Source organism: Macaca thibetana, chromosome 9, assembly GCF_024542745.1.
Source record: "Macaca thibetana thibetana isolate TM-01 chromosome 9, ASM2454274v1, whole genome shotgun sequence".
Taxonomy (NCBI): Eukaryota; Metazoa; Chordata; class Mammalia; order Primates; family Cercopithecidae; genus Macaca; species Macaca thibetana.
This window is the reverse complement of record NC_065586.1, coordinates 102,893,518-102,916,946: the sequence shown is the minus strand read 5'-3', so window position 1 is coordinate 102,916,946 and position 23,429 is coordinate 102,893,518. Positions and strand designations below refer to the sequence as shown.

General features: G+C 40.1%; 1 protein-coding gene across 4 annotated transcripts in view; it reads left to right on the top strand.

The window, feature by feature from the left end:
* The window catches only part of SORCS1 (sortilin related VPS10 domain containing receptor 1), a 595,404-nt gene that overhangs the window by 426,544 nt on the left and 145,431 nt on the right, over positions 1-23,429 (top strand). For all 4 annotated transcript variants that reach the window (XM_050804902.1, XM_050804901.1, XM_050804903.1 and 1 more), the window contains exon 6: positions 5,897-5,961. In XM_050804902.1, coding sequence (XP_050660859.1) covers positions 5,897-5,961 — 65 coding nt within the window. The remainder of the gene's footprint in view (positions 1-5,896; positions 5,962-23,429) is intronic.

Sequence of the window (23,429 nt, the reverse complement as noted above, 5' to 3'; positions counted from 1 at the left end):
TTAGGCTTTGTTTCAAAATAGCTCCTAAATGTGAACACCTACTTAAGATACTGGAAGCATAGATGCAGGAGGTTTCAATGGGCTTTGTCTTGTTGTCATCAACAAAACTCAGCTAGATGAACTGTGCAACTTCACCTCATACTCCCTCAATAGCGAGGACCACACGTAGACCAGGACTGAAGTTCTTTTCACCTGTTTATAAATGTATGTGCTTACCTTTCTTTAGTGCCATCTCATGGCACTAAAGGATCAAATACAAAACCTTAGCATTATGCAAAAGGTGCTTTTTGATTGGAACCCTGGTATCTTTCCAGTTTTCTTTTACTAACCTACTTTGGGAACACTGGATCCAGCCTATTGACTTACAATAGATGCCTATATGGGTCATCCTCTCTTTGAACTAGGGCCCCAGTACCTGCTATTTTCCTGTAATTAGAATGCTGTTCACCCCTTCTGTCCATTGATCCTATTGCTGCATATACTTGAAGATTTGATTCATTTACTCCAAAGGGTTCCTGGACCTTGCTTTTCCTCTGGGTTTCCATATGCAAGTGAAAGGTCATTCCTCCTGTGTCTTCAAATAGCACCTTGAATGTTAGAACCCTTGCTTCATTGGGTTACTGCCTCTTCTGTAGTTCTAAAGCTCTTAAATGCAGTAATTATGGAGCTCTCATTCTTATTCCATAGTAGGGGTTTGGAATGTTTCACTGACTAAATAAATGAATGAATAATTAAATTTTATATATTCATATAATTGATCTCTGAACCACTGACTCATTTTCTGTCTATTGACTTATGACAATAAATAATTTTGATAAATCATTTCTGTTAGACATCCATGATATGTCAAGAATTTTTTTTTTTTTTTTTTTTTTTTTCAGACAGACTCTTGCTCTTGTTGCCCAGGCTGGAGTGCAGTGGCACGATCTCGGCTCACTGCAACCTCCACCTCCTGGGTTCAAGCGATTCTCCTGCTTCAGCCTCCTGAGTAGCTGGGATTACAGGCGCCCACCACCACAACCAGCTAATTTTTGTACTTTTAGTAGAGACAGGGTTTCACCATGTTGGCCAGTCTGGTCTCAAACTCCTGACCTCAGGTGATCCGCGGATTACAGGTGTGAGCCACTGCGCCTGGCCAAGAATTGTTTAATACCAACATAAATTTTAATTTCTTAGGTATTAATATTCCCCCACCCATTTCTTGAAATAAAAAGGGGGAAAAAGAGAATAAATAAACTATTTTTCCTGAGCCCTAGCTGTGTGCCAGTAATCTTCTAGGTACTTAAAGATGTATATTATAGGAAAAATATAGGAAAAATTATGTTAACTTATTTTAAAGACTAAAAAAGCGACAGCACAGATGTTAACTAACTTAACGAAAGTGACATATACAGATAAATTAATACATGCTGATATGGCTGGTTTGTGCACTTCTCTTTTCTCAAAAACCATTCAGTTAATGCTTTGTGATAATCTGTCTGTGGCGTGCAGGTGCTAGCGCAGAGACACAGAAAGGTTTGGGTCTGTCTGTCAATAAAGGAGATTGACAAAGGACTCACCAATTGTAACATGGCCTAATTTTTTCTGTGCAAAAGTATGTTCATCATTCTGAAAGTCTCAGAAAGGATAACCAACTTGGCTTAAGTGGCACCCCTGCTGAGAAGCCTATTTTCAACTTCAGTCATCTGCAGCTGAGCCACAGCAGTAAGAGTTATGAAGGCAGAAGAAGGATGAGAGGAGATCCCAGGCAGACACCAGGATGTGCACAGAACGACTCCCTTTCCCTTCCATAAAATTCAGTTCAAGAAGGGAGTTCATTTTCCTGGTTCAACATAAAGGCAATATAAAGGTATACAAGATACATCTACCTATTACCTTTTTTTATAATTAAAATATCCTAGACAAAATTTTTTATCGTATATTTATAGAGAGGTTCTGAGTCCCAGAAATGAATAACATCCTATATTGGACATTAGTAAATGCTGACTGGTACAAAAATGTTGTATTATATTTACTGAGAAAACTTGCTTCTCTGTACTTTGGTAAGCATAGAGAGTTCAGTGATAAAAGACAGAACATTTGCCTTTGGGAGTCCAGTGTAGTAAGAGAGTCATTTATGCAGACATGTAGCAAATCATTATGAACTATGACAGTGATATGTGCTGGATAACCTAGAGGCATAAAGCAAAGGTGCCCAATCTCTTATGCTTAATACTAGAAGTCAGATTTGCCAATGTCTTTGGATAGAGATGCTTGAGTATCACTCTCAAGATCTCATTCTGCAAGTAAGAACATGAAGAGTTCATTTTGTATTAAATTCTATGTTGATGCTGTTTTTCTTTGATGATTATAATGATGATGATGGTGATGTTTAATGATGAGGATGATGATGACACCCGTAGTTGGTCTCAAAACACACAGAATACCTCCTAACTCCATAGCTCCAGCTAAAATTTAGGAGCATATGTAGGCTAGAGTAATATCATTTGGGTCAACTGCAATGATATGCTTTTCCAAGGTATCTGGTCAATGACAGGACTGTTAAAATCAGCACTTACACAGACATTTAGCATTGATTGGCCTCAGCAATTAAGAACGCACTAGGGCCATAAAGTAAAAGCAGCAATAATTCTTTATCATCTGTGACTGCTAGAGATACTCTTGGACCACAGGTCTAGGAATGAGGACATCATCAGATAAAAATTATTGGAAACACTGTGGTTTGACTTTCATATGTAAAGTTTTGTTTTGTAGTTTGTAATTGTTTTCCTTTAGATGAGAAAACATGTAGGCAGAATAAGGAGATTTGTTAGCCACAGTAGATTTGGGGAGAACAAAGAACTCTGTTTTGCTCTTTTTTCTTTTTTCCTTTTTTTTTTTTTTTTTTTTTGAGATGGAGTCTCACTTTGTTGCCCAGGCTAGAGTGCAGTAGTGTGATCTTGGCTCACTGCAACCTCTGCCTCCCAGGTTCAAGGGATTTTCCTGCCTTAGCCTCCCGAGTAGCTGGAACTACAAGCACCCACCACCACACCCAGCTAATTTCTGTATTTTTAGTAGAGACGGGGTTTTACCGTGTTGGCCAGGGTGGTCTCAATCACTTGACTTATTATCCGCCTGCCTTAGGCTCACAAGGTGCTGGGTTTACAGGCATGAACCACCGCACCTGACCTTGCATCTTTTTTTGTTTGTTGATAAGGCAGTAGGGGATGTCACTGGAAACAACAGCTTTGCCATTAAAGATAATACAAGATTAAAAAAAAAAACTGCTACCATTTATTTGAGGCCATAAGCACGTGGAAAGCTACACTGAATCCAGGGTAATTATTTTGCCTCCCGTTGACACTAGCCATAAGCCGAGCAGATAGGTTTGCATGCTAGTTTTAACCCTGTGTTTCTGGGGTGCTGGGTTTCTCCTGGGAATAAATGGTGGTAGTCATTTCAAGGATGAAACTTAAAACATGGTGGACAGTTGAACAACATGTAATGGCCCATTTTGAAATAAAACAGTTAACTGCTGAGCTTTCTGGATTTAGGCTTGTCAAGCAACTCATTTTCTTTTTTAATGCTCGTGACTGGTCTTGTCAGAAGAGGTCACCTGTGGATCCAGTTAATGCTTCAGTGTGGGGAGAGTCACCACCCAAAGCCTAGTAGTCGCTGCAGTACTTAACTGAAATGCTGATGAAAGGGTCACTTTCTGCCTGGATTCAAGCAGATTCTATTGATTAAAATGTCCAAATGCACATCCCACGTCTATATGAGGGAAGTTATGAAACCCTTTTTAGGAAATATCTGCTTCCTAGTGGAAGAAGAAAGTAGGATTTAATGTTCCAAGTATAGGCTCTGAATTTCAGGCCATGTATCAATCAGAGAAAACTTATTGACAGCAATAACAGGGCCTTAAGGAGACTTCTTTTCTCCAGATGAAGAGTGATTAAGCCAGGTAGCCCTCAGATTCTTTGAGTTGGGAAAATGAGTTTAAATAAGCAGAGTTCTGGGAATGCCCCTAGGACAATGATTAATGTACTTACTTCAGAAAACCCACAGACCTTTATAGCTCCTTTGCTTTCTTTCTCTTTATCTCCTCCCTCTTGTCCTTCCTGCCTTTCCTCCTAACTTCTTTCCGTTTCTTTAGTCTTTCCTTCATTCCTTCCTTCTTTCATTTCACATTTGACTGTCTGTTATATACCAGGAACTATACTATGAATAGAAAGTGTGTAAAGAGAAGACCTTCCAGTAGCTTCATTGAGTATCTCTGTGTATGTTCTTTTGTATTTGGGTGTTTGTGTGTCTTTCTTGGGGGAAGGGGATGCCTTCACATTGGAAAAACACAAAAATAATTCTTTATAACAAACTCTGATAAAGATCTTATAGGATTTATAACAAACACTTGCTGACAGGAGGAAAAGGCTTTCCCTGTTGTAAATGAGGCATATTTAACAGAGCAAGTGAATTTTCAGTTGTGTCTTAAACTACGATTCAGGGGTTAGGTGAAGCTGGACAAGAGCATCTCAAGCTGAAGGCAGAAGCTTACAGAGGCTCACGGGGTTGGGGGGAGGAATTGAATGTGGTACTTTCAGGCAATGGCAGCATCTTTCAGTGTGGCAGGAGATAAGGCAGCAAAAGTGAGATGGACCCAGTCTGTGTAGGGTCATGGATACCACACTAAGCTCTGGAGGGATAAGTGCTTTTGTTTTGTTTTGTTTTGGAGACGGAGTCTCACTCGGTCGCCCAGGCTGGAGTGCAGTGGTGCGATCTCGGCTCACTGCAAGCTCCACCTCCCGGGTTCATGCCATTCTCCTGCCTCAGCCTCCAGGGTAGCTGGGACTACAGGTGCCCGCCACTACACCTGGCTAATTGTTTGTATTTTTAGTAGAGATGGGATTTCCCCGTGTTAGCCAGGATGGTCTCGATCATCTGACCTCGTGATCCACCCGCCTCGGCCTCCCAAAGTGCTGGGATCATAGGCGTGAGTCACCACGCTTGGCCCGGCCCTGGATAAGTAGTTTTAACATTTGCATTTTCTAGCCTTGATTGAGTGGCTGGGCTGTGTGGCTGGGGACCAGTTTGGAGGCATTTTGCTGTTTTCTGTGTGGAAATGGAATGAATTAAAGTTCTGCAAAGCCTGATTTTTTTTAAAAAAGTGCAGATGTTCCCAAGTCTAATTAATCTCATTGTATAAAAATCCTAGAGATAAAGCGTGATTGCCATATTATTTATGTTACAGAATAATAATTATTTTCTATTTAATATAGCTTACTGCAAGATTACACAAAATAATATGTGTCTCCAAGGCGTTTTAAATAAGCTTTTATTTTGCTTACACGTACAGTTTCAGGCACGTTTCAGAAAGTGAGGTGCATCTATTTCTCTTCACACGGGTTCGACAATACAGAGAATCATCACTGCTGTAACTGCTGCTGCATGGGTTGCGTCACAGGGTTTGTTCACAGGGCAGTAGTAGGTGGTTTGGCAAATTTCAGTGAAAAAATTAATTAGATTAGTGTACTATGGAAATCACTGTTCAAGTCACCCAGCTGAAGCACCATGCCTGGCATCTGCCTCATAAGGTTTGAAAGTTTAATACACTGCCACTGGGGTTGTTGCTAGAGTACACACGCGGCATGTGTAGGACCTGTATGCAAGTCCCAGCTAATAACACACAACATCCTTGCTAGAACGCAGGCTGCCTTTCATCAAGTGAAGTTTTCATTATCATTTTTATTTTAAGTGGAAATTTTACTGTCAGGCTGTATAAATAAATTGAGTAGATATATTCTAAAGATTGTGGGTTTAGATGCCTGTGGATATTAGTAGTCTGGGGCTCTGCCGAGTTCCTCTAAGGCACATGTGAAGTCGTTAATATGGATGTTTCTTTTCATGTTTCCCCATTTTTTAGGTCTGTGATGGGGTCAAATAAAGAACCAGACCTTGTGCATCTTGAGGCCAGAACTGTGGATGGTCGTAAGTAAATCAACTTTGCCACAATATTCTTAGTAATATTAGTTCCATGACTCTGTCATGAACTGAGTCTGTGTGATAATCTCATGGTGTATGTAGAGTAATAGTGGATGTGTGGTTTCTGGGGATCTGGGTTTGCAGGGGTGACCTGCTTCTTTTGACTCTAAGCTAGTAAAGTGCAGGTATCCTTTGTTTAGAAGAGCTAAGGATAGGTAGGTAGGTACAGGGGCACAGTGGCAATAATCATGTGATTTGGGCATGAAGACATCTCCTGTCTTCAGTAATGCAAAATAGTCTTAATAGTTTTTCATAAATATATATTTTCATATATGTTTATAAATATATACGTTATCCAGAAATATGTATATTTGGATAGTGGTGACACCAGCACAGCCCTCTCATCCAATCAAAGTATCTTTCCAGGTAAAGAGAATACCTCCAAACTCTTGATTCCTGAAGTGTTTTGTTGTTGTTGCTGCTGCTACTGTTTTGTGTTGAATTGTTTCTTCAGTCTCCTTATTTTGTCAGATACCATCCAGGCCATCCCTCACTGTCTTGCTCGGAGATTCACAAAACACTTGGAAAGAATTTTGAAAAAGAGAGAGAGAGAGAGAGAATTTTTCTGTGTGTCCCTATCAGAGGCAGCAGGAGGAGAGTCAGTTGAGTGAATTGCTCACCCGTAAGTAGTTCTCATCAACTCCGGGTGGTTATGCTGCAGTGAAGGACAGGACTACACCTCTTGGCCTCATGACAATGTTGTAGGTTGTTTTCTTCATTTCACATATGAGGAAACAAAGGCATAGAAAGCTTAAGTAATAATATACGTAAGCTCCTATGGTAAATAAGTAGAGGACAGTGATGTCTGTCTCACAAAGCCCATCCAGGTGAGAATTCGAGAAATCCATGCACATAAAATACTTCACACAGTGCCTGACCTACTAACACCAGTGATGAATGTTTCCTTCCCCTTCTCTGGCAAGGAGGATCCTCAGAAGGGCTAAGCATTTGAGAGGGTACCGCTAGACCTAGGATAGAGAACTCCGGGTGAGAGGGGTAAAAGAAAATGAGAAAAGGGGGAAACTGTAGATAGAAGAGGGTGGGGGAAGAAAAGATAGGGAGAAAGAAAGAGGTCTCAGATGTAGAGGAGAGGAGGAGAATGGACTATCCACAATTACCACAGAGCAATGAGGCTGGTGTAGGCTGCCCAGCGCTGGCCCAAAGAGGGATCATCTCATTTCCAAGACATTCCCAGTTTCTAAAATATCCCTCACAATTCGAAAGCACCCTAATCACTGCCATTTGTGCCTGTCTACCAGTCCTTAGCTCTTCTGAACACAAAGGCAGAACATCCTGCACTTTACCAGCTTACAGCCAAACAAAGCAGGTCACCCCTACAACCCAAGCTCCCCAGAAACCACACATTTTTTTTTTTAATACTATGCATGTACCATGAGATTTCTCATCTCTAACGGTTTTGTTTACCTTTTTGGGGGGAGTGAATATATTTTTTGACAGCGCCAGTAGGGGCACAGGTCAGGGGTCAAGGCTGACCATCCTCCTCTGTAACCCAGGCAAAGCTGCCATGTGTGACATGCCCAGCACTGTGCCTGACACAGAATGAGCTCAACAGGTCAGAGCGGCTTTCCCACCTCCTCAGTGGGCTCACTCTGGCGGTGACCTCTCCGTTTCCCTGGAGCAGATGATGTTATCTTGGACTCCAAGGTCCAGTTCTTACTACATAACAGAGACCAATATTTTATTAATGCAAAAGTAAATGCATCATTGTTTAAAAGTCTTGCTTACTAGAGACAGAGACCATCCTGGCCAACATGATGAGACCCCATCTCTACTAAAAATACAAAAATTAGCTGGCTGTGGTGGTACACGCCTGTTGTCCCAGCTACTTGGGAGGCGGAGGCAGGAGACTCACGCGAACGCGAGGGGCAGAGGTTGCAGTGTGCAGTGAGCTGAGATTGCGCCACTGTACTCCAGCTTGGCGACAGAGCAAGACTCCATCTCAAAAAAAAAAAAAAAAAAAGGTCTTGCTGACTTCCCATTGCTTTGATCATACAGAGCTGTAATTCTCATCTTGACCTATAGCTCCAACATAACCTGTGCCTGCCCATTCCCTTAGCCTAATTTTACTCTGCCCTTTCCTCGCTCCTTGTCTGCAGGCCTTTAGGCGTGTTTTCAATTCTTGGAACATACAGGGGTATGTGTCTTGCCATAAAGCCTTGATACTTGCTGTTTTCTCTATCTGGAATATCCTGCTCTCTTGCCCGTACCCTGACCAATCAAGCATAATTGATTACTGTGGATGGTTCAGACCTCAGGTTACTCGCCTATTTCTTAGAAAAGCGTTTCGTAAACTCTGAATCTAAATGAGTTTTTTATTTTGATTGCTTTTATACAACCAAGTTTTTTTTTTTTATCACGTTCTTCTCTGTTTGAAATTATACTTTCTATTTACATAATTATTCGATCACAACCGTTTCTCCCCACCAGTCTGTAAGTTTTATGAGAGCAGGGACCATGTATGTCATATTCAATATTGTATCTCCAGAGCCAAGAATGGTAGCACACATCTGTAGTCCCAGTTACTGAGGAGGCTGAGGCAGGAGGATCATTTGAGCCCAGGAGTTCAAGACTGTAGTGCACTATGAACACACCTGTGAATAGCAGCTTCACTCCAGCCTGGGCAACACAGTGAGATCCCATCTCAAAACAAAAACATTATGTCTCCAGCACATGCCACGGCATCTACATATAGAGAGATCTCACTAAGCGTATGTTGAGTGACCGCAGACCTGACTGACCAGTTGTCAGGGCTACCAGTTGGCTATCTCACCTCACTTACCAAGTTGTCTGAAAATGTTAGAGCCTCGCATCTTAAACCTTAGCATGTATGCTACCCACCCACGGACCTTGTTGAGATCTGCATTGTGATTCAGTAGGGGCCTGAGAGTCTGCATTTCTCACAAGCTCCTGGTGATATCCATGCTGCGGGTCTGTGAAACATGCTTGAGTAGCAAAGTTCCACAACTTTTCACTAATTTTAAGAAAAGTAGTGAAAGAGCTTGAGGGTCTGTCTCCCATGATCGCACCCCTAGTTTAGGAAACTCTGGATGGAATTGGTAGCATCCCGGATTGCTTTCATTTTCAAGCTTTTGGGCATATGCTGCTGCTTTCTGGCTTGTGGCATCCAATGCACATGACACTGTATCCTAAAAACAATGAGGCCATCACTCTTTGTGATCTGCACATTTTCATACACCCAGCATTATTCCTGTGCTCCCTGAAGGCATGGCGGTTGATAATGCCAAACTGTCATCTCAGGCTTAGCTTTCACAAGGCATGAAATATATCAGTTCTAATTTTATTTATTTTACTTTACTTTTTTTTTTTTTTTTTTTGCAAAGGCAGCATCTTCAGAAACTATCCAAGGGTGAAAATTCAATAAAAGGATTTAATTTGAAAAGTTAGCCCTGTCAAAACAAAACAGAAAAAAAAAAAAAAATCCTCCCAATTGATTTAAAGGGTCTAAGCATAACACCTGACCTGTCACTGTGTTAAAAAAAAAAAAAAGAGAGAGAGAGAGAGAGAGAAAGAGAAAGAGATTGTCTCAATAACCAAGGCTCCAGTTAAAACAACAACAACAACAAACAGAGAGGAGGAGGTTGGAAGTAAATAGCACAGAGAGGTCAGGGTAGCCAGGTGTTAGCAAATGTGGCGGCCACAATTTGACAGTGTGTTTATCAAAATCAGGTTACAGTCTCATCGGCTGCACTAAGAATTCCATATCTCTGTTCTCTCTTTCTCATTTCCTTTTTTTTTTTTCCTGAGACAGAGTCTCATTCTGTCACCCAGTCTGGAGTACAGTGGCGCCATCTCGGCTCACTGAAGCCTCTGCCCCCCAGGTTCAAGTCATCCTCCTGCCTCAGCCTCCTGAGGAGCTGGGACTGCAGGCATGCGCCACCATGCCAGGCTAATTTTTGTATTTTTGGCAGAGATGGGGTTTTGCCATGTTGGCTAAACTGGTCTCGAACTCCTGACCTCAAGCGATCCGCTTGCCTCTGCCTCCCGAAGTGCTGGGATTACAAGCATGAGCCACCATGGCCGGCCTCTTTCTCATTTCCTGATTGAAATCCTCTTTTATTCTCCATCCATTTATTATTATTATTATTATTATTATTATTATTATTAGTTTTTGTGTGTGTGTGTGATGGAGTTTTGCTCTTGTTGTCCAGGCTGGAGTGTAATGGCGTGGTCTCAGCTCACTGCAACCTCCGCCTCCCGGGTTCAAGTGATTCTCCTGCCTTAGCCTCCTGAGTAGCTGGGATTATAGGTGCCCGCCACCACGTCCGGCTGATTTTTTGCATTTTTAGCAGAGACGGTGTTTTACTATGTTGGTTGGGCTGGTCTGGAACTCCTGACCTCAAGTGATCCACCTACCTTGGCCCTTCAAAGTGCTGTGATTACAGACATGAGCCACTGTGCTAGACCCCATTCATTGTTTACATATATGGAACCCATTGTTTTTATTCTAGGTTGTACATCTTGTAGAGTATATGCCAAATATACTCTACAATAATGTAATGGTTTTTTTGTTTTGTTTTGTTTTGTTTTGTTGAGATGAAGGCTCATTCTGTTGCCCAGCCTGGAGTACAGTGGTGAGATCTCAGCTCACTGCAACCTCTGCCTCCTGGATTCAAGCAATTTTCCTGCCTCAGACTCTCCAGTAGCTAGGATTACAGGCACCTACCACCACGCCCGGCTGATTTTTGTAGTTTTGGTAGAGATGGGTTTTCGCCATGTTGATCAGACTGATCTCAAACACCTGACCTCAAGTGATCCACCCACGTTGGCCTCCCAAAGTGCTGAGATTACAGGCATGAGCCACCACACCTGGCCATCATGTTTTTGACTTTGAACAAGAAGTTATTTTCTGACCTTAGTGTGTTCACATATTCTGTAGTCAAGACACTGAGACATTTGACACAGGAAAAATCCCTCACTTGCCAGTTTGGCTCTTCCCCATGCAGTGTGTTGTGAATCCTTATCTGGGTTCGTTATTCAAAATTTACTCTTGGTCTATTTCATATGTCCCTAGATTACATGTTATACATAATTTCTGTTTCCACTGAAGTTCCCATATTTGAGGGGAGGTGAGCTCTGGAAAGCTTTAGTTTTTACATGAGAAAAAAAATTATATATTTATTTTTACAAACCTTATAACTTACAAGATTACTTTCAATTATAACGGTTGGAAATAAACTGTGGTAGTATTAGTAATATAAGCGACTTTGTCGCAATAGAAATCGCAGAAATTTTTATATAATAATACAGTCATTATATCTGAAAATATTACTTATACTCATTCTTTCCTCAAAATTGTAGTAGTTATCAGACCTGCCAGTAGATCTTGATATATAATATATTAATTTAAAAAGTACATACAAGGGTATTAAATACTTGTTTTTTAATCTTTTAATAACTTTATTTAAATTTAATTGAATTAGTTTTTTTGTTTATTCTGGGTAATTTATTTTATACATTAAAAAAATTCTGAAAAAATGAGTCCACAGGCTTTCTCAGATTGCTGATGGGGTCCATGGCACAGATTCTGAAACTTTGCCCCCAAAACAAGTGTCTGGATAGGAATGTGTGGTTATTTATATAAACTAGTACATTATCTTAGATCCTCTAGAAAGCTTTTGTACTGTGAGAGTCTATGGTTGGCACTGATGTTTCTTACCAGCTAGCCTCTTATATGTAGATATCTTGTAGTTTACATCTGTGACAAGGATGTTATTCTCTCTGGTATTACTTTCTGCCTTGGGAGGTGAGCTGAAAAGAGCAGGCTCAACTACAGTCAATCACAGGATGTATTGAAAGTTTTGAACATATTTATTGGATGTGGCATTTATTGTTGGCCTGAGTTCAAAGAGGACAAATTGACAGGTTCTCATCCAGGAAGCAAATACTTTATTGTTTAAATATTCTGTGTGTGTGTGTGTGTGTACATTGTAGTAGCCCAGTACATTAAAATACTAAAAAGGAAACCTACATTCTATTGATTTACCTAACATAGGTGCATTTGTGTATGTGTGTGTGTCATGCATGTAGTTAAAGAGAAAACATTGACCAAACTGTTAGATTGAAAGCTGTGTGAAAAGTTGTATCTTATTTAATCTCCATTCTATGTCCAAAATATAACTTAGAGCCCGAAACATTTATTTTTATTTTTATTTTATTTTACTTTTTTAGTAGAGATAAGGTCTCACCATGTTGCCCAGGCTGGTCTTAAACTCCTGGGCTCAAGTGATCCTCCTGCCTTGACCTCCCAAAGTGCTGGGATAGGCATGAGCCACCACCCCCAGATGAAACATTTAATATTTGTTGAATTAATAAATATATTAGTGTGTCACTATTTAGGTATATCTACTGAAAGAAGGATCTTTAACTACTGGGTCTGTGGAGCCCTGTAGCACTAACAGATGAATGCAAGAGACTTACTAACTCCCTGAAACTGGGTGCCACATTTTATGCATATTTGATTTTGGAGGAAAATAACATAACTTTTATCAGAATTTTTCACATGGCAATTTCACATGGATATATAGTTGTATATTATGGTCATCTGTAAGAGAACCTGCAGTACCATCTTTGGCATTATTGCTTCTCCCTTTTACTTCTGAAATAAAAGGCCCAAATGTTTTTGTACTGGTGGTGATCTGTGCCAGCAGGAACAGGGGACAGGGGACAATTATTGGTCCCAATGTTTATTTGCATGAGTGAGTAACCTCATAACAAGTTTCCCAAGGACTAATCTTATACACTGGGGAACAACAAACCTTGGCCCTTTAACCAGCTGTGAAAATGACTGCCCGAGAACTCTGTGAAATGAGCCTCAAACTAGCATTTTAACAGGCAGAAATAAAATAAAAGAAACTCACAACTTTATATAACTATGCATCCCACTAATTCTGGTCTTGGGTGAGAACTGGAAATCTCATTTTCTACATCCTATCCACCAGCTTTCCAACCTAGTTTCCATATTGAACAGTAAGTGTGTCAAAATTTGGATAAGGTAAGTGCTGCTGAAATGCTCTGGGGAGGTAATAGAGACCTCAGTTCTCAAAGTCTTCAATATCTCAGCTATAGAGTGGTTTTACTATGAAAATAGATTACTTTTATACCAACAAAAATAGCAATGATAACAATAAAAAGCCAAGAGGTTATATATGTATGTGTATATACATATATAACATATATGAAATACAGCATATATATATATGCTATATTTCTCCAGAAATTTTTTAGGCTTATACAGATGATTATGTATATGTATACACACACATATACTTACACGAGTGTTCTTGTTGAACAATTGTGGCAAATTTAGTGTTTGTGAATACAAATGCAACTTAAAAATCTTTTCATATCAGCACATATACATTTAGCAACTTCATGGTTAATTGATATATAGAACCCCATTATAAAGTCAACTATATTTAGTAATTACTAAATTATAGAGACCTTTGTAGATATAGAGACTTCTGGCTATTTCAAACAATGTGAATATATACATATACACACATATTATTTATTTGGTTAGTAAGCATTCAAGCTCGCGTAAGCAGCAAACACTACTGAAAGAGAATTTGATGAAGGAAAATACCTGGGTCAGAGAGTATATATATTTCAAATTTTTGTAGACATTGTCAAATTGCCTCCTGAAATATTTGCAACAATGAATAGACTCTCAGTATGAGAATGCCTGTGTTTGCAAGCCCTCAACAATCTTGGACATTATTGAAGACTTTTCAAATATAACCCATCTAAGAGCAAATTTTAAAAAGGCATCTCCTTATTGTTTTAATCTGTATTTATTTAATTAGGAGTGAGGTTGAGAATTTTTTTTGTTTTTCTTCGCTACCTTTATTTCTTCTTCAGTGAACTTTAAAAAAATCAAATCTCTTGAATAGAAAATATGAAACCTTTGGCACTGATATACACATTTAAAAATATCAAACTGGCACCCCCCACTTTGGCCAAAGTTCCAACGCTAGCACAACAGTTACCATTATTAGACCTCGCATTTCATAGTCTTCCTTTATCTTCTTTTTTTAGTCAATTTATTAATAACTTCCAAGGTAGAGCTTGGAAGAGGTTAGACGTTTCCATTTCTGGTCAGCTTCAGATTCTGACAGATCCTTACCACTTCCCAGCATGCTGAGAAAATGCACATTCTCACCTCTCTTCTATCCCCAAATAAAGCAACAAGGTTTAGCTGGTATAGCCAGAATCTAGTACTATGCTTTTTTTTTTTTTTTTTTTTTTTTTCTAGCAGTGTTACTCTGACCCCATATTTCATATTGCAAAAGGCTCTTGATTTCAATGACTAGTGACATCCACTTGACCTCTCTGATTTAGTAACCTGAAGACAGCCCTAACAACCAACCAGAAAAGCATGAAATAAGATAACACGGGCCTCCTAGCACAGCATTGAAAAGCCTGATAGTGACAGTACAACAACCGGCTCTGCTGGGCAGCTTTCAAATTGGGTTCTTTGTAGCCATTATATGCCACTTCCTCTGCTTCCCAGGTGCCCACCCACCTGCATGAAGGTCTGTGCCCTTATATTCCATGCTGAGGCTGAGAGAACAAAGGTGCACAAAAAACTTTTCACTCACAGACCTTAACTTTAGGACAAAGATCTAGGCGTCTATTGGGTCCTTGGGATCCCTCGGAATACTATAGCAGCACTCCATATAAGATGCAGATGTGGCAATCCCCAAGTGTTGAAAAATTTCTAATGTTTCTGACTCCTGCTTAAAAAAAGTAGCATCATAAAGACCCTGGCATTTACTCACATATTTTCTTCCTTTGTCCTCTAAATGCTCAAGCAACAGTGATGCTAGGATCATGCATTATATTCCTATTACTTATCTGGTGTGAGCACACTAGGTACTTTTCAGCTGCCTTACTTATAACAACCCTTGGAGGTAGATACTATTCTTATTTTCCTCATTTTAATGATGGGGAAATGGGGCTTACAAATATTTAAGTGTTTTTTTCCATTGTTTCAGAGTTAGGATTTAAAGCCAGGTCTGTTTTACTCTGGACCTATTATTCATTCATTCAAAAAATATTGTTGGACATCTACACCACATCAGATGCTCTTCTAGGCATGAATAAGGGATGATTAGGAGTGGATGCAAAGGCTCTGCTCTCATAAAGTTTACCTTCTAGTTAGGGGAGATGTTATAAAAAATATATGAAGCATTTGTATGAGAAGTGGAGCGACAAATGTATGAGAAAAACAGAGTGGGGAGAATAGAGAGTGATCAGAGAAAGAGGGCTATCAAGGAAGAAATCTCAGATAAGGTGGCATTTGGTATTTAAGCCAAGTCTATATGGAAATATGGGAGAGAGCTGTGTGTCTGCCTGCTGGAAGAGCATTCAGACAGAGGGAAGAGTACATGCAAAGGGTATGGATATGAGCATACTTAGCATGGCTGAGGCATAACAGAAGGCCAGGTGGCTGGAATAGAGGGAGGGGCGGGCAAACGTGTCATCTGTCTTTATTCCACTGAGACAAGGACTGTGCCATACTGTTCTTTGTTGAGCATCTCCTGTGTTTCAGGTATGATAGCTGGTATGGAGGATGATAAAAATAACTAAGAAATTGTTCACTGAGGCCGGGCGCGGTGGTTCACGCCTGTAATCCCAGCACTTTGGAAGGCTGAAGCTGCTGGATCACGAGGTCAAGAGATCGAGACCATCCTGGCCAACATGGTGAAACCCCGTCTCTACTAAAAATACAAAAATTAGCTGGGCGTGGTGGTACTTGTCTATAGTCCCAGCTACTTGGGAGACTGAGGTAGAATCGCTTGAACCTGGGAGATAGACGTTGCAGTAAGCCGAGATGGTGCCACTGCATTCCAGCCTGGCGACAGAGAGAGACTCTATCTAAAACAAAAAAACAAAACAAAACAAAAAACAAAAAAAAAGAAAGAAAAAAAGAAATTGTTGATTGAATGTGTCCACATGTCTTAGAGGCAGTGTCTCTCTGTTCTGAAATTAATCTTATAGCATGTAGACACATCTAAATAAATGTGCACACCCTCTCCCCTCTCTCCCCCTTCTAAAAATAGAAATAAAACACCTGGAGAAGAAACTGGAAACTGTATGCTTTCTCCTCCATGAGCTAAACAGTCTCATTTCTTCCTGCCCGCTTTCTACTTTCATTCCTGCTTGCTTTCTTCTTTTTTCCCTACTTTTTATCCTTCTCTCTCTGTCTCTCTTTAACTCCTTCCCTTGCCCCCTACTGTCTTTGTAAACTTAATTTGGAAAGTTATGTGATATGCTTCTCAGTTCTCCATGATTGAGTGTGACCTTGTGTGTAATTTTCTGTCTTTATCCAACTGAACTAGGTTCTAGTGTGGGTTTCCAGTAGGACTTTCTTGCAAAACACACAGCCAGTGTTCCCCAAACACATCTCACATTCTCTCATGCCTCTGTGCTCCTGCCCAGTGCTCCTTCTTTCTAGAATGATGAGTTATCCTTGTCATCATTCCAGGCAGCCTTCTAGGCTTTCCCTCAGCTCTTCCATAATGTCCCCATCCCTGACAAAAGTAATTCCCTCTATAACATAGACTGAATAGTAAAATAGTCTCTAGCCTAACGAGGACTAAATAGGCCATGGAGGAATAACAAGTCCACAGCTCTGTGTGATACAAAGTGAAATAAATTCAGAGTCACAGGAAAAGTTTCTAGGACAGAGCAAAACATCTGTGCAGAGGTAGGAGGCCTGAATGTCTCACCAGCAAGCCCATAGCACTTCCATTCCTCCTAGGATGCACTCATCATGCTGCACTGTAATTGGACAGGGAACTTTCTGTATTTATATTATCAAATTGGTGCAAAGGTAATTGCGGTTTTTGGCAATTACCACAGTGACTCTTTGCACCAACCTAATAGTATGCTTTTCGTTTTCTCTCTCATGTTCCCAGTTTTTAGTTTCACGCTTGGCTAAATTTGATGATCCCAGAATTTTCCCTGTAGTAGTCATGGCCTCCTGAATGCCTAAAGGCCAACAATAAAATACAATATTTAGTCAATTACACTGGTCCCAAATCAAGAAATTTCATAGAAGAAAGCAATGCTAAATCACAAACTCATCATGCCAAGCTAGAACATCTGATGTCAGTTTATAATTTTTACAGAAGTAGCTTGTCCTCTGTGTAAACTTTCTGGAGCCAAGACTAGAATCTCACTTTTGACATTCTCAATTTCTAGCAGGTACGTGTGACAGAGGGCACTAGAATAATGATAGGAATTAAATGTATATGAACAGCAGCGTGTTTTGTGTGTGTGTGTGTGTGTGAGAGAGATGAGTACATTTAATACAAAAGTTTCAAAACAAGTAATAGAGCAGTAGAACAAAAGGAGAAGTTATATGCACCTGTATGGGCTTTACAATCTGTTTTGCTTTTAAACAGATTGCTTAAATTGCTGATTTAAATTGTTTCCAAGTGGAAACAATGAGGAATAGGTGAGTTTTAAAGTGCTTATGCTTGCTTGCATCGTTTCTAGCTTTGTTTATAATTAAACTTCTGCAATATTAGGGAAAATTAAAGTATTTGGTGCTAAATAAATATGTGTTGAATGATAGAATGGATGGATAGGGTCCCAGAGATCTGTAATATATTTTTTTGCTCTGTTGGTCAGGCTGGTCTCGAACTCCTGACCTCAAGTGATCCACCTGCCTCGGCCTCCCAAAGTTTGGGGATTACAAGTGTGAACCACCGAGCCCAGCCTGGATTTTAAACAAAGTTTAAGAGAGAAAAAATCATGTGATCCACTTAGCACAGTTCCTGACCCCGAGGAAAGGTTGCTCTGGTTATTTTGGAGGTTAATGCTGCTGCTGCTGTTATCAGTGACATTCTGGGGATGGAAAGGTTTGTCTAAGCCCCAGGAAAAACTTCACAGAAGAAGGTCCAGGAAGTATTTGGACTGAATAACAGGAAAGGAAAAGACAGTTGAAACCAGCAGAACTCTCTGAATGAACATAGGGAGTCAGCCAGGAATAAGCATGCCGTTTAGAAATAGCAGAAGCCCTCAAGACACAGACTTGCCAGCAACATCACAGAGCTTTGTTTTGTTTTGGCAGCAGTGGGAAGGAAACAGGTTTCAGTGGATAATTTATGGTAAAGATTTATTGGATCTTAAAGTCATAGTCTGATTTGTAGCATCCTTTTTGTTTCTAAGCTTCTAATAACTCTCATTATGGAAAGAAATAGTCTAAAACCGAGCTTGGTCAATGACCTTCTCAGAGTCACACGCCATGCTGGAGATGGAACTAGGACCCAGAAGATCCCTCCAACAGGAAGACGAAACACCTGCCATACCCACCGATTGGCCCTGTGTGTTGGGTGCAGAGGTGACTTCCACATTCTCCTTGTAGCCCTACTTATTTTGCAGTGCTGTCTGCTAACCACTACCACACACTGTACCGCCTATGCAGATTTGTATTTATATTAATTATTATAGAAGGAGAATATTTTTTCATGGTGTTTTTAAAAACATACTTAAAAGAAAAAAATCTTTAACCCAAATTAAAATTGAATATAAAAAGAAAGAAGTGGCCAGGTGTGGTGGCTCACTCCTGTAATCCCAGGAGGTCGAGGCAGATGAAAATGAGGTCAGGAGTTCGAGACCAGCCTGACCAACATGGTGAAACCCCATCTCTACTAGAAATACAAAAATTAGCTGGGCATGGTAGTCCCAGCTACTTGGGAGGCTGGGGCAGGAGAATCGCTTGAACTCGGGGGGTTGCAGTGACCCGAGATTGCTGTCACTGTATTCCAGCCTGGGTGACAGGGTGAGACTCTGTCAAGAAAGGAAAGGAAAGGAGGGGAAGGCAGGGGAGGGGAGGGGAGGGGAGAGGAGAGGAGAGGAGCTGCCTCAGGTAGAAATATGCTTAGTACTTTACAGGTGGTTAGCTTGAGACACAGTGAGCAGTATTGGTGATTGAAGAGAGAGGACTTAAATACCAACTACAGCTACTATTATGTGAGTACAGTCTAACCTGGTGCTAGACTCAACACATTTCAGGACTAAGGCAATCAAATGTCATAACTTCTGGCAAGACAGATATTATTTATTCTCATTTTGTAGATCAGAGTTTGGAGATGTGGAGTGATTTACTAAGCTAGCAGGCCTTGAGCCTGCATTTAAACCTCTGATCCTCTGTTCAAAGCCTACCTTTTTAAAAGCAGCTTCCCTTTTCTAGAACAGCACAGGTTTTGGGTGGATGGGGATTGCATTATTCTAAGCAGCAGCTGTTGCATAGAGTGAAGATGCTTGAAAAGAACAGCACAGTGTCCTAATTACCTATGGCAAGGAAAACATCTGTGTAGGAAAAGTAATGAAATTAATTCTAATGTCTAGCAGTTGCATGCATTAATTGACATTAATTAATGCCAAATTACAAGATACTTCCTATGGAATCACATCATACACTCACCAGAATTGAATATGGAAAGAGTTCATCATACTTAATGCTATTACAGCAAGCCCCAGGGGGAATAAGAGTGATTGGTCCCTCATTATGAAGTGCAGCCAATTTCTTTCTGTTTCCATTAGGAGGAGAAAGGGAACAAACCAGGAACACTTTACCACGGGCAGACTGTTCAAAATGGATCATTTCCCCTTCAGCTTGCAAATTTCACTTTGAGCCACTCAGAGGAAGAAGTGGTTTGAAGACCTCTTCCGGGGCTTTTCTTGTGTCCCTACTTTTACACTTGGTAATTCTCAGACCAAAGGTAGCCGTATTGCACAGCTCAACAGCAATATGCGGCATGGGAAGTAGAGAAAGAACAAGCAGAGAGAGACAGTTGATCTCACAGCCCATCTTGACTCCCCCCTCCCCTACTTGCCCGGCTATAGAGGGGCTGGACTAGGGATTTGTTGTACAGATTGCCAACTCTTTCACATTAGTGCCTCTCCGCTGTTGTTGACATCTCATATATATCTTTTATTCATTTTTCCTGTGCAAACATACGTTTATAGATATCTATATATACAACCTGCAAAAAAACCTCAGGTCCATAATGCACATATTTTGGTAACCTACTTTTTAAAAACTTTTATTTTGGAATAATTTTAGATACACAGAAAAGGTACCCAAGATAGTACAGAATACATGTACTTTATACCCAGCTTCCTCTAACATTAACGTTTTACGTAACCATGGTATATTTTCCAAAGCTAGGAAATTAACATTGGAATAATATTACTAATTGGTAACCTACTTCTATAATATAAAATATATTCAGCATTCCCTCATAAAAGCAAGATTTTAATAGCAAACTCTAAATGTTCCATAGTTTATTAAGTTCTTTTTCTATTGTTGCCCATTATGTTTTCTCCATAATTTTTTATTATACATACCACTAATAAATATCTTAGTTGTTAAATCTTTGCATTGATCTTTGACTTTTTCCTTACATAGAATTCTCAGAAATAAACCCTAGGTCAAAGGGTATCTCTTTTTTTTTTTTTTGACAGAGTTCACTCTTGTTGCCAGGCAGGAGTGCAGTGCCATGATCGCGGCTTACTGCAACCTCCACCTCCTGAGTTCAAGTGATTCTGCTGCCTCAGACTCCCAGCCAAGTAGCTGGGATTACAGGCACATGCCACCATGTCTGGCTAATTGTTGTGGGTTTTTTTTTAGTAGAGATGGAGTTTCACTATGTTGGTCAGGCTGGTCCCACATTTTTAAGTATCTTGATTCATATTGCCAAATTACCATTCAAAAATGTTAAGGTGTCCATGTTTTGTATCTAGGGGTATCTGTCTGAACCTTAGATAGAAGCCAGACTTAACAAAGATTGGCCCCAAACTCACTGGGATTTTTCATGTAACATAGTATAGTAGAAATAAACCAAAGTTGGAGTCAGTCTAACCATGTTGCAACCACATACTGCCATTTCTACAAATCACTAATTTTTAGCTTCATTCTCTTTATCTGCAAAATCAGTTGATATACTCTGTAGTGTTGTGAATATTAAATGTACTATAGCTATGTGAACATGTTTCAGACTGCCTGGCTCATAGATGATTAACAAATGTTAGATTCCATCTTTGTTTTCTCCCTAAAATCCCTTAGATAATAATGTCTATATAGATGAGTTAGAAACATGAAAGGAGTATGTTATTATTTTCCATCTTATGTTTGTACAGGGACCTCTGAAGAGGAGATTTAGGTCTTAAGGAAAAGAAAAGAGCCATCAGACATTAATACAAATAAAACAAGAATTGTGTATGCATCAAGTCCTCATTAGGTGTCAGTCTTAGAAGTTCTAGTTGGAAATTGTATTTGTAATTAGAAGCTCAAGACCTCCTAATCAAGTTCATATTGTGTTTAGCCATTGTTTTTTGTTCATTATCTCACATAACAAGAGGCACAGAGGTTGGGCAGCTTGAGGCTCAGTACCATCAACAGCTCAATGATGTCATTAGGGAATGGGTACTTTCCATCTAGTTGTCATACTCATTGTGTAAGCTTGACTGTAAGACTGGCTCCTTTGGGCAACCAGAAGCCTAGAGCCATTCACATTGAGACACAGTGTTTACAGAGGCAGAAGATCTTCTGCTGTATCTCCTGATATCTCTCAGCTTCCCCTTAAAAGCTCTCTCCTCACTTCTCATGTACCAATACTAGGTTTAAATGCCCCCTTCTAAAACAACCAATGGCAAGTGGAGAAGGAAGGCTTGAGTGGGTTTAGAGTGACAACATTCATTCCTGCATATGGGAACTTCTGAGTCACATGGAGAAAAGAAGAGCTGACAGATCCAATATTGGATATTTCAGCAAAAAGGCAGAGAAAAATGGATGTTCAGCAGCTCGCCAAAGTACCTGATTCAGAAATACAACTGGAATATTTAAATTTGGCTTAACTAGTCTTTTTAAGCGTGTTCCCAAAGCTCTCATCATTATGAAAGGTAGCAAAACAGAAAACAGAAGTATTATCATTCTTAATCATAACAACTAACATCTGTATGAGTTCGAGTTTCAAAACATTGAGCATATATGTTATTTTAATTCTTACAGCTAAAGTACAAGATAATTGATATTGGCATCCTCCTTTAATAGATGAAGGAAGCAGTGAAACTGGCCCAGTTGTCCCATAGAACATGATGTTTATGCTTTCTTTTGAATGACACAGAAATTGATCCTCCCAGTCTTCAAACTTGAGAAAGTTACATTTGTTTTATCCGAGTTCTCATCTGAGTTGCTTTATCAGGAAACCAACCATCAGGCCTCCCAGATATCATCAAGGAACTTAAGCTTACCAGATCACTGCATCTAGACAATAAGACACCAGATCCCTCACCCATCCTGATTGCCTAACTGACAACTTGCTTGCTGTTGACCAGCTCTTCTTCCTTACACCCCTTAATTCCTATTTTCCCACACATGGTTACGTTTCTTCCCTGCTATATAAACTCCTAATTTTAGTTTGTCAGGAAGATAGATTTGAGACTGATCTTCCGTTTCCTCAGCTGTGGCACCTAATTCAAGTCTTCTTCCTTAGCAATACTCATTGTCTCAGTGATTAGCTTTCTGTACCACGAACAGATAAACCAAGACGGAACATTGGTTAGCACTGCAGTAACAGCAAGGCTCGGGAAGATGAAAGGGTTTCCTATGAACTACACAGCTAATAAATAAACCACACCAGAATTCAAGCCCAGTTCTTATTGTCATAAATCTCCGTTGTTTCTATGACCCCCAAGCTACATTTTGGAAAACAGAAGTCACTTAAAAGCTGTAAAATGGTCTGGCAGAGTGTAAAATTGTGAGGTAAAGATTTTGTGTGCTAGAGGGAGAATCGTTCTGGGAAGGGATGAGTCCCAGAAACTGTCTTTAGAAAGATCCTGTGTTCTGCTCTAACATGAAATTACAGGAATGCCTGAAAAAGGAGATGAGGAAGGAAGAATAGAGGACTCTAATTTAATTTTGGAGGTGGCTTCACACCAGGACTAGACAGGTTAAAGCGCTTGAGAGCTATCCCCATCTTGGGAAATGGCAGTGGGGTGAAGGAAGATGGTGTGTAAGGCTCTCCACTGTCTCCTGAGAGTTTATCAGAAACCCCATCAGTCATTGGTCAGAGGGAGCAAGAATATATGCCGACCCCTAGTGGCACTCTTTGCAGAATACAGTTACACACAAGTTCCTTAAGTAAAGGTGGTCCTGGACAACTTCGCCTTCCTAGTTTTCTTAAGAGAAATCTTTACTGAATCCTTATATCTAGCTTATCTGTCTCTCGACATACTATTCCCCACCTCAATTTCACGTAAATAATCATCTTCTGATATTTTCATTTGGAAAAGTGGATTTCTGCATAAGTCTCTGGTATCTTAAAATCAAACCCACCTACTCATTAAGCATCAAAAAC